The sequence below is a fragment of the Trichomycterus rosablanca genome, chromosome 25 (genome assembly GCF_030014385.1).
Source record: "Trichomycterus rosablanca isolate fTriRos1 chromosome 25, fTriRos1.hap1, whole genome shotgun sequence".
Taxonomy (NCBI): domain Eukaryota; kingdom Metazoa; phylum Chordata; class Actinopteri; order Siluriformes; family Trichomycteridae; genus Trichomycterus; species Trichomycterus rosablanca.
Window position 1 is genome coordinate 6,555,856 of NC_086012.1, and position 18,742 is coordinate 6,574,597.

At 41.0% G+C, this 18,742-nt stretch overlaps 1 protein-coding gene across 1 annotated transcript in view; it reads right to left on the reverse strand.

Annotated features, from left to right (window-relative positions):
• The window catches only part of per2 (period circadian clock 2), a 55,067-nt gene that overhangs the window by 26,584 nt on the left and 9,741 nt on the right, over positions 1 to 18,742 (reverse strand). Inside the window, 7 exon segments of the mRNA XM_062987862.1 lie at positions 429 to 507; positions 1,290 to 1,432; positions 3,018 to 3,069; positions 13,114 to 13,315; positions 13,571 to 13,692; positions 14,949 to 15,106; positions 17,106 to 17,210. Coding sequence (XP_062843932.1) covers positions 429 to 507; positions 1,290 to 1,432; positions 3,018 to 3,069; positions 13,114 to 13,315; positions 13,571 to 13,692; positions 14,949 to 15,106; positions 17,106 to 17,210 — 861 coding nt within the window.

An 18,742-nucleotide genomic window follows, 5' to 3' on the forward strand; every position in this document is an offset into this window, starting at 1 on the left:
ATACATTTTGTTATCATTAAAAAGTTAATACTAAGTGTACTGTTTTTTTAAAAATTACTTTTTGGTACCTCATTTTCTCTCTGTTCACCAATGCCTACCAGGAGCTAAGTCGTCATAGCAACTACCAATCTGGGATGGTAAAAAATAACTTGTCTGCTTCCTTTAGGAGACATAAGGCTATTGCTCTTTTCCCCTCTGCATCCTATTTTACACCACTAGGCACTGACCGCCCCCACCTTCTATGAATGTAAAAAGTCTTATTCATAGATGTCTGAGAGTTTTGCTTTGATCAACAGATATGACCATAATGCAAAAATGGATTTTGGGCCAAACTGCACCCTTGGTTTAAATAATAATAATAATAATAATAATAATAATAAATCAGAGGACTTTATTGCAAAGCAAGAAAACAAAAATCTAATCCAGACCTTTCGTCGACCTCCTGAAACACACAGTTCGGTGTGTGCGTGGTGGTAAAGACGCACTTGTCGGTAGGGATCCTCGGAGCTGGTGAAGCAAAAACAAAAAACAGGTAACTGTGGAGTCAGAAATAGCCAGAATTAGGGGAAGCTTAATGAGACAAAGTTGTTGACTACAGAAAGAGGGTTGAATTGAAGACAGGATCATTTTAGTGTTATTTACACTCTTTATTTTTATTTTATCTTCTGGTCAGGCACACGGAATGTCCAGTTTCACCGTGAACACTGGGCACAAGGCAGGAACATCCATTGAAAGACTTCGGCCATCGTCCCCCACAGACATATCCACTCATGTCTGTGCAGACTGCTGAGATTCGAACCCAAGTCTTAGCAATAGGGTTTAGTTTAATAGACCGCTGCACCACCCACATACTCTTTTCTTTTTTTTCTTTTTTTTTATATTGCAATATAACATGCATACACATTATCCATCTTACATTGAATGAAATTGAACCCAGGCCCTTCTTGTTTTTGTCTAATTGTTCTCATTTTGCCCCCCAATAGTGTGAATACCCATTTAGAAACATAATTTACATAGTAACATAATTTACATTTTTTATGCAATGCACTCGATCCTCTCAATAAACAAACCTGTACCAGCTCACTGCTCAATTCTTCATTTTGATTGGTCAGAAAGTGTTTCTATATTCTGTATTCATTTTCTATAAAAGCATGACTTTGGGATGGTAATTCCCTGAGACATAGTGATACCACCCTAGAATTGTTTATTTTGCTAAAACAGCACATCCACAAATGTAATAATAACCTGTGGTCATCAATGTACAGCCTTGACCGAGAATGGATACTGACCTTCATATCCAGAGTGCACTCTTTCAGCCAGAAGAAGGCAGCACAACTGGTCTTCTGCGTGTTCAGTGTCCTGCACCTTCATCAAGTAGGGAGTCATACGGAACGGGTAGTACTGCAGGTTCCCTCTACGTTCCCTTCCACCACTGCAACCCAGAGAAGAGGTTTGGTAAATACAGTACATACACACGGTGATGACCCACAATTAAACTGTGTAAAACTGTTAAAAATATAGTCTTTTATTATTATTATTATTATTATTACCATTATTATTATTATTACTATTATTATTATTACCATTATTATTATTACTATTATTACTATTGTTATTATTATTATTACCATTATTATTATTATTATTATTATTATTACTATTAGTATTATTGTTATTACTATTATTATTACCATTATTTTTATTACCATTATTATTATTATTGTTATTACCACTAATAATATTACCATTATTATTATTACCATCATTATTATTACCATTATTATTATTATTATTATTATTATTACCATTATTATTATTGTTATTGTTACCATTATTATTATTATTATTACCACCATTATTATTATTATTACCACCATTATTATTATTATCACCATTATTATATTATTATTATTATCACCATTATTATATTATTATTATTATTGTTACCATTATAATAATAATTATTATTAGTTATTATTATTACTATTATTATTGTGCATTCATTCATTTACTGTCCGTTATACCACCCATGCTGGTCAGGGTCATGGTTGGTTTAATTTGTCAACCAAAAAACGGAAACACCATGGATGGGTCGGCAGTCTATCACAGGACACACACACAGCCAATTTTTAGTAGCTACAGTTGACTTGTGGGGGTAAACTGGAAAAGCCGGAAAAAAAAACCAGCCACAAAGAGAACATGCAAACTTCCCATAGAAAAGGAATCAAACCCAGGCCCTTATGATAATAATAATAAAAAAACAACAATAATAATTAATAGGTCTACAATATTTGCACGCATTTCTATTGCTAAAATATGGTTACAGAATTAAATAAATCAGGGGAATAAATCAGCACCTTTCTCCTTTATTAACTCACATACCATAATATACCATACACATATACCACATTCCATCATTTGACCTATATGGTATTTCAAGAGTCGTTATTCATCTTCAGTAACTGCTTCATTCTGGTCAGGCACCACTGATAATATTGATTGCAATGCGTAAATATCCCAGTTCATTGCAGGGCATCACAGATTCACTCTTGCATGCCGAGGTACTTTACCTACTGGTCATTGACCTACTGCCATGCTTTTAGAAGGTGATGGGAAACCAGATGACCCAGAGAAAACCCACATGGTAACAGGGAGGGCATGTCCAAGTTCATTTATTACTCCTTTCAATTATTCATTGTCTGTTTTACCCCCGAATTATCCAATTCAGGGTTGTGATGGGTCCAATTCACTGAGCGAAAGGTAGAACACACCCCATACAGGTCGCCAGTCCATCACAGGATTTCATTGATTTTTATATTAGTCTGCAATTTTTATACAGACTGGATGAAAACCTATGAAAAAAAATAAGATATTTACACTAATGGGTATGTGGATGTGGATTGATAGTCGAGTGTCTCTTGCAATGGGAGGTTTGTTACAGTGTATAGATTTACACCTTAACTAATGAATTCTAATCAGACATACAAGCACCCACATGGACATACACATGTATTCACCTGATGCGACAGAAGAAGGACTTTTCCTGAATGCACTCAGAAGGTGAGGCCTCTATAAAGAAAGAAAATCAAAATATGAGATCAATGGTCACTTTAAAACAGGACTGTAGTACTGCGGCATTTCAATTTTGTTTCGTTATACTATTTCCAAGAAGTTCAGTGTCAGGCATCAACATATTTTCAGCTATACACCGACCAGGCCTAACATTATGACCACTGACAGGTGAAGTGAATAAGATTAAGATTCAACTTTGTCACTGTGCAGAGTACAAGAACACAGCCAACATTAGCATCTAACCAGAAGTGCAAGATAGAGATTATTTACATATAATACAGTTAAAGTGCAGCAGTGACCAGATAAGCGGAATGAAGAGACATATGTTAAGAACAGTAAACAGAATGTTGATTGTATAGTGTATAGACTAGTATATAATTACAGAGTTATGAAAGGTATAGCAATATATACATTATTGTTATTCAATAACACTGATTATCTCTTCATCACTGCACCTGTTAGTGGGGGGGATATATTAGGCAGCAAGTGAACATTTTATCCTCAAAGTTGATGTGTTAGAAGCAGGAAAAATGTGCAAGTGTAAGGATTAAAGTGAGTTTGACAAGGGCTGAATTGGGATTGCTGGACGACTGGGTCAGGGCATCTCCAAAACTGCAGCTCTTGTGGGGTGTTCCCGGTCTGCAGTGGTCAGTATCTATCAAAAGCGCTCCAAGAAAGGAACAGTAGTAAACCGGCGACAGGGTCATGGGCAGCCAAGGCTCACTGATGCACATGGGGAGGTCCAACAGACGAGCTACTGTAGCTCAAATTGCTGAAGAAGTTAATGCTGGTTCTGATAGAAAGGACCAACACATTTACATTTTCAGCATTTAGCAGACGCTTTTATCCAAAGCGACTTACAGTACTGTGACAGTATATTGTCTAAGCCAGTGGTTCTCAAACTTTTTAGACCGAGTACCACCCATTATCAAACCGAAACTTCCAGGTACCACCTATGTTTCTCATCACAGAACAACATAAGGCTCACATTAATTAGGTGTGTGTGTGTGTATATATACAGTGTATCACAAAAGTGAGTACACCCCTCACATTTCTGCAGATATTTAAGTATATCTTTTCATGGGACAACACTGACAAAATGACACTTTGACACAATGAAAAGTAGTCTGTGTGCAGCTTATATAACAGTGTAAATTTATTCTTTCCTCAAAATAACTCAATATACAGCCATTAATGTCTAAACCATCGGCAACAAAAGTGAGTACACCCCTTAGTGAAAGTTCCTGAAGTGTCAATATTTTGTGTGGCCACCATTATTTCCCAGAACTGCCTTAACTCTCCTTGGCATGGAGTTTACCAGAGCTTCACAGGTTGCCACTGGAATGCTTTTCCACTCCTCCATGACGACATCACGGAGCTGGCGGATATTCGAGACTTTGCGCTCCTCCACCTTCCGCTTGAGGATGCCCCAAAGATGTTCTATTTGGTTTAGGTCTGGAGACATGCTTGGCCAGTCCATCACCTTTACCCTCAGCCTCTTCAATAAAGCAGTGGTCGTCTTAGAGGTGTGTTTGGGGTCATTATCATGCTGGAACACTGCCCTGCGACCCAGTATCCGGAGGAAGGGGATCATGCTCTGCTTCAGTATTTCACAGTACATATTGGAGTTCATGTGTCCCTCAATGAAATGTAACTCCCCAACACTTGCTGCACCCATGCAGCCCCAGACCATGGCATTCCCACCACCATGCTTGACTGTAGGCATGACACACTTATCTTTGTACTCCTCACCTGATTGCCGCCACACATGCTTGAGACCATCTGAACCAAACAAATTAATCTTGGTCTCATCAGACCATAGGACATGGTTCCAGTAATCCATGTCCTTTGTTGACATGTCTTCAGAAAACTGTTTGCGGGCTTTCTTGTGTAGAGACTTCAGAAGAGGCTTCCTTCTGGGGTGACAGCCATGCAGACCAATTTGATGTAGTGTGCGGCGTATGGTCTGAGCACTGACAGGCTGACCCCCCACCTTTTCAATCTCTGCAGCAATGCTGACAGCACTCCTGCGCCTATCTTTCAAAGACAGCAGTTGGATGTGACGCTGAGCACGTGCACTCAGCTTCTTTGGACGACCAACGCGAGGTCTGTTCTGAGTGGACCCTGCTCTTTTAAAACGCTGGATGATCTTGGCCACTGTGCTGCAGCTCAGTTTCAGGGTGTTGGCAATCTTCTTGTAGCCTTGGCCATCTTCATGTAGCGCAACAATTCATCTTTTAAGATCCTCAGAGAGTTCTTTGCCATGAGGTGCCATGTTGGAACTTTCAGTGACCAGTATGAGAGAGTGTGAGAGCTGTACTACTAAATTGAACACACCTGCTCCCTATGCACACCTGAGACCTAGTAACACTAACAAATCACATGACATTTTGGAGGGAAAATGACAAGCAGTGCTCAATTTGGACATTTAGGGGTGTAGTCTCTTAGGGGTGTACTCACTTTTGTTGCCGGTGGTTTAGACATTAATGGCTGTATATTGAGTTATTTTGAGGGAATAATAAATTTACACTGTTATATAAGCTGCACACAGACTACTTTTCATTGTGTCAAAGTGTCATTTTGTCAGTGTTGTCCCATGAAAAGATATACTTAAATATCTGCAGAAATGTGAGGGGTGTACTTACTTTTGTGATACACTGTATATATACTGTATATATATATATATATATATATATATATATATATATATATATATATATATATATATATATATATATATATACACAGTGCCTTGCAAAAGTATTCAGCCCCCTTGAACTTTTCAACCTTTTGCCACATTTCAGGCTTCAAACATAACGATATGAAATTGTAATTTTTTGTGAAGAATCAACAACAAGCGGGACACAATCGTGAAGTGGAACGAAATTTATTGGATATTTTTTTTTAAAAATAAAAAACTGAAAAGTGGGGCGTGCAATATTATTCAGCCCCCTTGCGTTAATACTTTGTAGCGCCACCTTTTGCTGCGATTACAGCTGCAAGTCGCTTGGGGTATGTCTCTATCAGTTTTGCACATCGAGAGACAGAAATTTTTGCCCATTCTTCCTTGCAAAACAGCTCGAGCTCAGTGAGGTTGGATGGAGAGCGTTTGTGAACAGCAGTTTTCAGCTCTTTCCACAGATTCTCGATGGGATTCAGGTCTGGACTTTGACTTGGCCATTCTAACACCTGGATACGTTTATTTGTGAACCATTCCATTGTAGATTTTGCTTTATGTTTTGGATCATTGTCTTGTTGGAAGATAAATCTCCGTCCCAGTCTCAGGTCTTTTGCAGACTGCAACAGGTTTTCTTCCAGAATGGTCCTGTATTTGGCTCCATCCATCTTCCCATCAATTTTAACCATCTTCCCTGTCCCTGCTGAAGAAAAGCAGGCCCAAACCATGATGCTGCCACCACCATGTTTGACAGTGGGGATGGTGTGTTCAGGGTGATGAGCTGTGTTGCTTTTACGCCAAACATAACGTTTTGCATTGTGGCCAAAAAGTTCGATTTTGGTTTCATCTGACCAGAGCACCTTCTTCCACATGTTTGGTGTGTCTCCCAGGTGACTTTTTATAGATATCTTTGAGAAATGGCTTTCTTCTTGCCACTCTTCCATAAAGGCCAGATTTGTGCAGTGTACGACTGATTGTGTCCTATGGACAGAGTCTCCCACCTCAGCTGTAGATCTCTGCAGTTCATTCAGAGTGATCATGGGCCTCTTGGCTGCATCTCTGATCAGTCTTCTCCTTGTTTGAGCTGAAAGTTTAGAGGGACGGCCGGGTCTTGGTAGATTTGCAGTGGTCTGATACTCCTTCCATTTCAATATGATCGCTTGCACAGTGCTCCTTGAGATGTTTAAAGCTTGGGAAATCTTTTTGTATCCAAATCCGGCTTTAAACTTCTCCACAACAGTATCTCGGACCTGCCTGGTGTGTTCCTTGGTCTTCATGATGCTCTCTGCGCTTTAAACAGAACTCTGAGACTGTCACAGAGCAGGTGCATTTATACGGAGACTTGATTACACACAGGTGGATTCTATTTATCACCATCAGTCATTTAGGTCAACATTGGATCATTCAGAGATCCTCACTGAACTTCTGGAGTGAGTTTGCTGCACTGAAAGTAAAGGGGCTGAATAATATTGCACGCCCCACTTTTTAGTTTTTTATTTCTAAAAAAAGTTTAAAATATCCAATAAATTTCGTTCTACTTCACGATTGTGTCCCACTTGTTGTTGATTCTTCACAAAAAATTACAATTTCATATCGTTATGTTTGAAGCCTGAAATGTGGCAAAAGGTTGAAAAGTTCAAGGGGGCTGAATACTTTTGCAAGGCACTGTATATATATATATATATATATATATATATATATATATATATATATATATATATATATATATATACAGTGTATCACAAAGGTGAGTACACCCCTCACATTTCTGCAGATATTTAAGTATATCTTTTCATGGGACAACACTGACAAAATGACACTTTGACACAATGAAAAGTAGTCTGTGTGCAGCTTATATAACAGTGTAAATTTATTCTTCCCTCAAAATAACTCAATATACAGCCATTAATGTCTAAACCACCGGCAACAAAAGTGAGTACACCCCTAAGAGACTACACCCCTAAATGTCCAAATTGAGCACTGCTTGTCATTTTCCCTCCAAAATGTCATGTGATTTGTTAGTGTTACTAGGTCTCAGGTGTGCATAGGGAGCAGGTGTGTTCAATTTAGTAGTACAGCTCTCACACTCTCTCATACTGGTCACTGAAAGTTCCAACATGGCACCTCATGGCAAAGAACTCTCTGAGGATCTTAAAAGACGAATTGTTGCGCTACATGAAGATGGCCAAGGCTACAAGAAGATTGCCAACACCCTGAAACTGAGCTGCAGCACAGTGGCCAAGATCATCCAGCGTTTTAAAAGAGCAGGGTCCACTCAGAACAGACCTCGCGTTGGTCGTCCAAAGAAGCTGAGTGCACGTGCTCAGCGTCACATCCAACTGCTGTCTTTGAAAGATAGGCGCAGGAGTGCTGTCAGCATTGCTGCAGAGATTGAAAAGGTGGGGGGTCAGCCTGTCAGTGCTCAGACCATACGCCGCACACTACATCAAATTGGTCTGCATGGCTGTCACCCCAGAAGGAAGCCTCTTCTGAAGTCTCTACACAAGAAAGCCCGCAAACAGTTTGCTGAAGACATGTCAACAAAGGACATGGATTACTGGAACCATGTCCTATGGTCTGATGAGACCAATATTAATTTGTTTGGTTCAGATGGTCTCAAGCATGTGTGGCGGCAATCAGGTGAGGAGTACAAAGATAAGTGTGTCATGCCTACAGTCAAGCATGGTGGTGGGAATGCCATGGTCTGGGGCTGCATGAGTGCAGCAGGTGTTGGGGAGTTACATTTCATTGAGGGACACATGAACTCCAATATGTACTGTGAAATACTGAAGCAGAGCATGATCCCCTTCCTCCGGAAACTGGGTCGCAGGGCAGTGTTCCAGCATGATAATGACCCCAAACACACCTCTAAGACGACCACTGCTTTATTGAAGAGGCTGAGGGTAAAGGTGATGGACTGGCCAAGCATGTCTCCAGACCTAAACCCAATAGAACATCTTTGGGGCATCCTCAAGCGGAAGGTGGAGGAGCGCAAAGTCTCGAATATCCGCCAGCTCCGTGATGTCGTCATGGAGGAGTGAAAAATCATTCCAGTGGCAACCTGTGAAGCTCTGGTAAACTCCATGCCCAGGAGAGTTAAGGCAGTTCTGGGAAATAATGGTGGCCACACAAAATATTGACACTTCAGGAACTTTCACTGAGGGGTGTACTCACTTTTGTTGCCGGTGGTTTAGACATTAGTGGCTGTATATTGAGTTATTTTGAGGGAAGAATAAATTTACACTGTTATATAAGCTGCACACAGACTACTTTTCATTGTGTCAAAGTGTCATTTTGTCAGTGTTGTCCCATGAAAAGATATACTTAAATATCTGCAGAAATGTGAGGGGTGTACTCACTTTTGTGATACACTGTATATGCGCTCCTCCACCTTCCGCTTGAGGATGCCCCAAAGATGTTCTATTGGGTTTAGGTCTGGAGACATGCTTGGCCAGTCCATCACCTTTACCCTCAGCCTCTTCAATAAAGCAGTGGTCATCTTAGAGGTGTGTTTGGGGTCATTATCATGCTGGAACACTGCCCTGCGACCCAGTTTCCGGAGGGAGGGGATCATGCTCTGCTTCAGTATTTCACAGTACATATTGGAGTTCATGTGTCCCTCAATGAAATGTAACTCCCCAACACCTGCTGCACTCATGCAGCCCCAGACCATGGCATTCCCACCACCATGCTTGACTGTAGGCATGACACACTTTTCTTTGTACTCCTCACCTGATTGCCGCCACACATGCTTGAGACCATCTGAACCAAACAAATTAATCTTGGTCTCATCAGACCATAGGACATGGTTCCGGTAATCCATGTCCTTTGTTGACATGTCTTCAGCAAACTGTTTGCGGGCTTTCTTGTGTAGACACTTCAGAAAAGGCTTCCTTCTGGGGTGACAGCCATGCAGACCAATTTGATGTAGTGTGCGGCGTATGGTCTGAGCACTGACAGGCTGACCCCCCACCTTTTCAATCTCTGCAGCAATGCTGACCGCACTCCTGCGCCTATCTTTCAAAGACAGCAGTTGGATGTGACGCTGAGCACGTGCACTCAGCTTCTTTGGACGACCAACGCGAGGTCTGTTCTGAGTGGACCCTGCTCTTTTAAAACGCTGGATGATCTTGGCCACTGTGCTGCAGCTCAGTTTCAGGGTGTTGGCAATCTTCTTGTAGCCTTGGCCATCTTCATGTAGCGCAACAATTCGTCTTTTAAGATCCTCAGAGAGTTCTTTGCCATGAGGTGCCATGTTGGAACTTTCAGTGACCAGTATGAGAGAGTGTGAGAGCTGTACTACTAAATTGAACACACCTGCTCCCTATGCACACCTGAGACCTAGTAACACTAACAAATCACATGACATTTTGGAGGGAAAATGACAAGCAGTGCTCAATTTGGACATTTAGGGGTGTAGTCTCTTAGGGGTGTACTCACTTTTGTTGCCGGTGGTTTAGACATTAATGGCTGTATATTGAGTTATTTTGAGGGAAGAATAAATTTACACTGTTATATAAGCTGCACACAGACTACTTTTCATTGTGTGAAAGTGTCATTTTGTCAGTGTTGTCCCATGAAAAGATATACTTAAATATCTGCAAAAATGTGAGGGGTGTACTCACTTTTGTGATACACTGTATATATACAGTATATATTAGTGATGGGAATTATGGCTTCTTGACGGGAGCTGGATCTTTTGGCTCGGTTCCTTTCAAAGAGCCGTTGAAAAAGTGACTTCACGCTACTAGGTAAACTAGGTAAGACACCCTCGATATTAACATCAAATTTGCATTAAATGTAGGGCTAATTCAAACATCACTTAAATAAGAAAGATTAATTTCAAAAGGCAAAAACACTACAGGGAAGAGGCAGACTGTGGTTGCATTTCATTAAGTTTCAGAAAAATCCTCTCTTGTACAGAGATGTGACTGTGTTTGTTTCTGCTTTAAAACATAAGCACATTGAAATAATCAGATTTAACAGAATTAAACAAGTTTATAGTTTATTTCTCAATTATTTGTAATTATACTACCAGCTCGCTCTCTCTCTCTCTCTCTGTGTGTGTGTGTGTGTGTGTGTGTGTGTGTGTGTGTGTCTCGCTCTCCGCAATACTGAAAGTGTTTCGCATTTGAATATCGACAATACACAGCCTTTATTACGATTTACGATTAATTCCCCTTTACTGATGGAAGCTGAATGGGTGGATTACAGCCGATAAGAATTGTGCAGAAATAAAAGATTCGGCTCCTTTCGTTCATTTCAAAGATCCGTTCAATAGAATCGGCATGTGAGTGAGTGGGATGCGTCTGTTTAGCGGAGCAGCCAGGAACGAGATCAGTGAGCTTCAAACGCAGATCTGATAAAAGCGAGAGATCTACTGATAACTTTACTGATAACTTTACTGATAACTTTACTGATAACGTTTCGGAAATTTCCAGATGGAAACCGCGAACGTGAAGTATAGACGTAATGAAGTACGGTGTCTGCGTAGCCCCGAATGTTTTAAATAACACATTAGTTTGAATACGATTTGTTTTAATTAAACTGATTTTATTAAAACAGAATTATAGGAATTTTATTAGTAATTTACACATTTTGTTATTTTTTTATTTATTATTATAAAAAATTTTTTTCGGTGCATGTAATTACTTTTCCGAGATTATCTGGCGTACCACCTCGTGCTGCTTCACGTACCACCAGTGGTACGCGTACCACAGTTTGAGAACCACTGCTCTAAGCAATTGAGGGTTAAGGGCCTTGCTCAGGGGCCCAACAGTGGTAGCCTGGCAGTTGTGGGGCTTGAACCAGGAACCTTTGGCTTTCTAGTCCAGTACCTTAACCACTAGGCCACACCTGACCCTCAAACACAATATTATAAAGGTGGTCATAATGTTATGCCTGATCGGTGTATGTCGTAGACAGAGATCAACTTAATTAAAAGGTTGAACACCTTTATTTATATTTGTTTATTTATTTCATTTAATTTAAAAATTGAAGAATTTGAAATGAATTATTTATAAGGATTTATAATAGAAACTTCAGTAAATGAATCAACTCTTGACTAGACACACATCGGAAAAACTCCAGTTGAGATATTAAGCCTCGTAACGTTCGTCTTTCCGCCTCCGTGTGATCTAAAAATGACTCCGCAAGGCCGGAGGAAAGAGTTTGGCTTTGATTTAATAAGGAAAGGATGACGCACTTGGGTTAGAAACTACAGCTAATGGATGTGCATTAATGTGGGCTAATGTGTTTGTGAGGGTGTTTGTAACAGTGGATTTGTGCTCCGTTTATTTTTTGTGCTCATATTTTATGTGTGTCTACCAAACATCCCTAATGTGCGTGTACTCCTAATGTGTGATTCATAGTAACCCACAGACTACACGGCCAATTATATGTGGACACCGCTGAACAAATAACATTTTGTTGATTTTAAAGAAGAAAAAATAAAACAGCCTATGCAGCAAACTATTATTGTATACATTGATCAGCCATAACATTAAAACCACCTCATTTTATCAGCTCCACTTACCATATAGAAGCACTTTGTAGTTCTACAATTACTGACTGTAATTTGCTTTCACCCTGTTCTTCAATGGTCAGGACCCCCACAGGACCCCCACAGAGCAGGTATTATTTAGGTGGTGGATCATTTAGGTGGTGGTGTGTTAGTGTGTGTTGTGCTGGTATGAGTGGATCAGACACAGCAGTGCTGCTGGAGTTTTTAAATACCGTGTCCACTCACTGTCCACTCTATTAGACACTCCTACCTAGTTGGTCCACCTTGTAGATGTAGTCAGAGACGATCGCCCGACGCTGCCCACGGGACACTTTTGGCTCTCTGTCCAGCAGTGACAGTGAGGTGTTTAAAAACTCCAGCAGCGCTGCTGTGTCTGATCCACTCATACCAGTGCAACACACACTAACACACCACCACCATGTCAGTGTCACTGCAGTGCTGAGAATGATCCACCACCTAAATAATATCTGCTCTGTAGTGGTCCTGAGGGAATACTGGTCATTGAAGAACAGCATAAAAGGGAGCTAACAAAGCATGCAGAGAAACAGATGGACTACAGTCAGTAATTGTAGAACTACAAAGTGCTTCTATATGGTAAGTGGAGCTGATAAAATGGACAGTGAGTGTAGAAAGAAGAAGGTGGTTTTAATGTTATGGCTAATCTTTACAATAAAGTGCAAATCTCCTTTAGGTCTAGGTCTGAGTCAAGGCACCTAATTAACTATTAAGACTTAATTGACTTGATTGGTTTGTTGGGCAGGTCAGGACTCATCGTTATGAAATCATGGGCTAACTCTTAACCATGCACAAGTACATTAAGGATCATGCAAGTGTGTCATACCAGCTCCAGTACATATGCTCCAGGAAGGCAGCCTGTACGGTGTTGTGAAGCTGTAGAAAACACTGACGTCCTGTGGAGTGAGGAACTCTACAAACTTGGAGTTCTTGAACACCTCCCGCTTGCAGTTGAGAATGGATGCCGCCTGGTCTGAGATGTAGACAATTTTTCCTGTGACCAGGGACACCGCCACTGCAAACATGTCCTACACACAGAAAGTCATTGTTAGTCATTACAAATTAAATATTACATGGTTAATATGTATTATGCTTAATGAAGATCACTATTGACCCTCATGTTTTGTTTGGGGTCCTTGTTTTAGCTTCTGCCAAGTGTTGACAGTACAACTGACTTATTTTACCTACAAAACACTGGGGTCTCTGGGTCCCCAAAGTCAAAGTAGCCCAATGTATAAGCATCACCAACTTCAGGAAACATATTAAACCAGTTTAAAACTTACTGGGTTTTTCATAGTGTATTCAGACGTGATGCTGTCTATCTCTTCCATCGTATACGAGGACACATCCGGTCCAGGCGGCTGGCTGTCATTGATCATAAGCATCTGATAGTACTCCTCATTTGCTGAAATGACATGGAGTGTAAGAAATACATTATTGTAACATTATTTAAACATGTTTTCACTCAAGTCTAAAGTCTATAACCTGGCATGGATCCATGGATGACTTGTTTGTCCAGCACATCCCACAGATGCTCGATTGGATTGAGATCTGGGGAATTTCAAGGCCAATTCAACATCTCAAACTCGTTGTTGTGCTCCTCAAACCATTCCTGAACCATTTTTGCTTTGTGGCAGGGTGCATTATCATGCTGAAAGAGGCCACAGCCATCAGGGAATACCGTTTTCCATGAAAGGGTGTACATGGTCTGCAACAATGCTTAGATAGGTGGTACGTGTCAAAGTAACATCCGCATGGATGGCAGGACCCAAGGTTTCCCAGCAGAACATCGCCCAAAGCATCACACTGCCTCCGCCGGCTTGCCTTCCTCCCATAGTGCATCCTGGTGCCATGTGTTCCCCGTGATGTAAAAGAAAACGTGATTCATCAGACCAGGCCTCCTTCTTCCATTGCTCCAAAGATCGGACCACGCGCGCCAGCCTTCGCTCCCCACGTGCATCAATGAGCCTTGGCCACCCATGAACCTGTCGCCGGTTTACCACTCTTCCTTCCTTGGACCACTTTTGATAGATACTGACCACTGCAGACCGGGAGCACCCCACAAGAGCTGCAGTTTTGGAGATGCTCTGACCCAGTCGTCTAGCCATCACAATTTGGCCCTTATCAAACTCAGTGTTATTCACTTCTCCTCATAATGTTATGCCTCGTCGGTGTATATTAAGATTTTAAATACACATGCAGCCATCAAGGCAACATCTTTTCCCAAGAAGTCTGTTATTATTGTAGCAAGACCATGCCAGATCTCATTCTGTATGTGCTACAGACGTACACACAAAATGCATGTGCTGGACTGGTCTGCCTTCAGTCCAGATCTGTATATACTTAAAGGTTTATGGTTCAACATGAAGAAGAGAATCAGATGACCGTGATCACAGACTGTTGAGCAGCTGCATTATATTATTAAGCCTCATTAATAGGAAAGGTGATGGAACATGAGGTCAACTCAAAACAATGTCAAGATATGTTCTTAAATTTGCTTGTATGTTTTAGTGTACATTCATCTTGTTGTATATCTTCATTCTATAAACCTTTTAAGGTAAAAAAAAGGTTGAACATTTTCAATCGCAACTGTAGATAATCAACTCAACAGACTAGACGTGTATTTGCCAAGTAAATGTTTACAACTAAAGAGCTGCACACCTTTGACCTGTTTGACGCAGCGCAGGGCGTACTTCAATGTGTTCAGAGTGGTGGACTTGCTGCCCTTGTTCCTTTTATCAGCCGGTAAATGGAGCTTCAGCTCTCTGAGGGTTTTTATCAGCTCTTTCTGCGTCTTTGCCTTGGCAGACTCTTCACTACTACAAATACAATACACACAAAGCACATGAGTTAAAAAAAGCTCGTTTCAACAAGAAAAACATCTTTGTGGCAACACTCGTGTATTAGGAAGGGCTAGATCACAGTGTAATATGTATGTAACAAAATTAAGCTCTATAATGATTGCAAAAAGTGTAATTAATTAGGCACATCTGGCTCAAATCTGATTCGATTATGTGTAATTATATACTGTAGTTCTGACACCTCTTTAGTAGGGTTTACCTGATCTGTGCTAGATTGCTAGAATATTGTGACCGTGTTGGGCGAGGGATGAGGAGCACTAAGATGTCAGCAGCAGATCCTTTAACTCCTGTAAGTTGTGAGGTGGGGCCTCCATGGATCGGACTTGTTTGTCCAGCACATCCCACAGATGCTCGATTGGATTGAGATCTGGGAAATTTGGAGGCCAAGTCAACACCTCAAACTCGTTGTTCTGCTCCTCAAACCGTTCCTGAACCATTTTTGCTTTGTGGCAGGGCGCATTAGCCTGCTGAAAGAGGCCACAGTCATCAGGGAATACCGTCTCCATGAAAGGGTGTACATGGTCTGCAACAATGCTTAGGTAGGTGGTACGTGTCAAAGCAGCATCCACATGGATGACAGGACCCAAGGTTTCCCAGCAGAACATGGCCCAAAGCATCACACTACCTCCGCCGGCTTGCCTTCCTCCCATAGTGCATCGTGGTGCCATGTGTTCCCCAGGTAAGCGACGCACATGCACCAACGTGATTCATCAGACCAGACCACCTTCTTCCATTGCTCCGTGGTCCAGTTACGATGCTCACGTGCCCATTGTTGGCGCTTTCGGCGGTGGACAGGGGTCAGCATGGGCACCCTGACTGGTCTGCGGCTATGCAGCCCCACACACAACAAACTGTGATGCACTGTGTATTCTGACACCTCTCTATCAGAACCAGCATTAACTTCTTCAGCAATTTGAGCTACAGTAGCTCGTCTGTTGGATCGGACCACACGGGCCAGCCTTCGCTCCCCACGTGCATCAGTGAGCCTTGGCCGCCCATGACCCTGTCACCGGTTTACCACTGTTCCTTCCTTGGACCACTTTTGATAGATACTGACCACTGCAGACTGAGAACATCCCACAAGACCTGCAGTTTTGGAGATGCTCTGACCCAGTCGTCTAGCCATCACAATTTGGCCCTTTGTCAAAAAATTTTTCTGCTTCTAACATCAACTTTGAGGATAAAATTTTCACTTGCTGCCTAATATATCCCACCCACTAAAAAGAGATAATCAGTGTTCTTCACCCGTCAGTGGTTATAATGTTATGCCTGGTCAGTGTGTGTTTCAAATAAAAACTGATTTACAATTTTAATATTTTATTTGAGTAGGTCCCTAAATGGTTGTACTGATGCTAACTCCTTTGATGGCCAATCTCCACATGAACACCTATATGCAAGACAAAGAGTCGTAGCGTATACATTTTAACATGTGTCCTAAATTGTAAACAAATCACATAATTAACATTTTATTTAAAACAACCTGTCGGTAGCAGAGCTGAGATTGGAACTCATGAGTTCGAGATGTCAGCTCTGGTGTGTAATTAGTGTTTAAAATGAAAAATATTCGTAATGGGAACGTTGGAGAAAATGTGAAAAAGAAAGTGATTTTCCATGTGACCAAGTTTTGGCTTCATAATGGCACAGTGGGAATCGATGGAGCCATGCTGACCAAATTTATCAAGGGCTTTTAAATGATTCATGGTTTGAGGCAGAACCATCATTACTTTAAAAGCCCAATAAATGAAAGACATGTTTTAGCGCTTGATGGGTTCTTTGTACTTTAAATTGGCTTTCTAATGGGGTTCCAGTTTTCTGTATTGAACATATAAGGTTTCCCTGGAAAGACAAACAATTAACCTGTCAGGTGTTGACTTCTGATCATACAGTACAGTCATACATGGTGTTTGTGTGTGTGTGTGTGTGTGTGTGTGTGTGTCTGCACTGTATTGTGTTATACCTGCAACCACTAGTGGAAGGGTCGTCCTGTTCAGAACTTGCACTGAGCAGACTGTAGGCATTGGAGCTGCTGGGTAGAGATGGACTGTGGGAGTTGGAGCTGGAGCTGCAACAAAATAAGACAATGTAGATATAATTTTATAATAATACATATAGATTATATTATTTGATTATACAAGCGTTGACAATTTTCTAATATTACATTTCCCAGTTTCCCAGTTACACAATCAAAGGTAAAAATCATTTTAGTCTGCTGTAACACGAAGAGAAATGGTGACACACACACACGCAGAGATGTATAAACAGGGTTTATTAATGACAAAAGACACAAGACAAGGTAACACAACACAGGACACACTAACACATAAACCATGCTAAATACATGAATCAAGAACCTAAACCCTAAGCTAAGCTACCACATGCAACCTGACTAACACAAGACTAAACACTAAACCAAACTTCTAAACATGAGCTAGGAACCAAACAAACCAAGTCAAATTCAAACTATAACGAGGCAAATCAAACCAACACCACTCATTAGGTTCAGCTGTGGCTAATTAGTCTGAGACCAATCACAAAATGGGCGTTGGCTCTGTACTGAGAGCTAGATATGTGACAAACTCAATATACCTGCTGCACATCAAAATCCAATTGCGTGTTAACTTACATTGTTAGCAAGCCAAAATAATTGTCTTCTTGTTGTACTTATACACTTTTACTTACACAGTTAGCTGAAGCTGCTAACAGCAGCCAACTTTACTTGTGTAGAAACCAGACAGGCTTTTTAAAATTTAATTTCAGGGCAGTTATCATAGTTAAAAAAAAAAAAAAAAAATAGAATTAATATCTAGTTTTAAGGGCCACTCAGGTGACTCAGCTCTGCCATCCGGTTAAGGAATAATGATGATCAGGGTTTGGCTCTCCGTGCACAAGGCTGATCCAGGCTGTCAGTTGTGAAGCTCCTCTGTCAGCGGTGGAGGGTTGTATCCCTAGCCTAGTTAGAAAGATCAGAAAACTCCAGCCAACATTTACTAATAAAAAAATAACAAAACCTCTACCTTTCTACCAGTGGTTAGGGTCGGTGCACATTTACATGCAAGGTACATGCATGTACCATCAGAAAGAGACTGCACAAGTTTGATTTTCATGGGAGGTCTGCAAGGAGGAAACCCTTGCTGTAAAAAAAACAAAAACATCAGGGCAAGAATAAAGTTTGCCAGAGAACACCTAGACAAAGACCAGGACTTCTGGAACAATGTGCTTTGGACAGATGAATCCAAAGTTGAATTATTTATGCTCAGTAACAGAAGACATGTTTGGCGCAAACCAAACACAGCATTTGAGCACAAGAACCTCATACCAACTGTAAAGCATGGAGGTGGAAATGTCATGGTTTGGCAAGCTCTCCATTATAGAATCCACAATGAATTCTTCACTGTATCCGACGATGCTTGAGGAAAATGTAAGACCATCTGTCCAAAAACTGAAGCTGACGCGGAGGTGGACCATGCAGCATGACAATGACCCAAAGTTCTGGAGTTCTGGGATGGCCAAGTCAAAGCCCGGATTTTAATCCTATTGAGATGCTGTGGGGTGATTTGAAACGGGCTGTGCATGCAAGAAACCCCTCAAACCTCA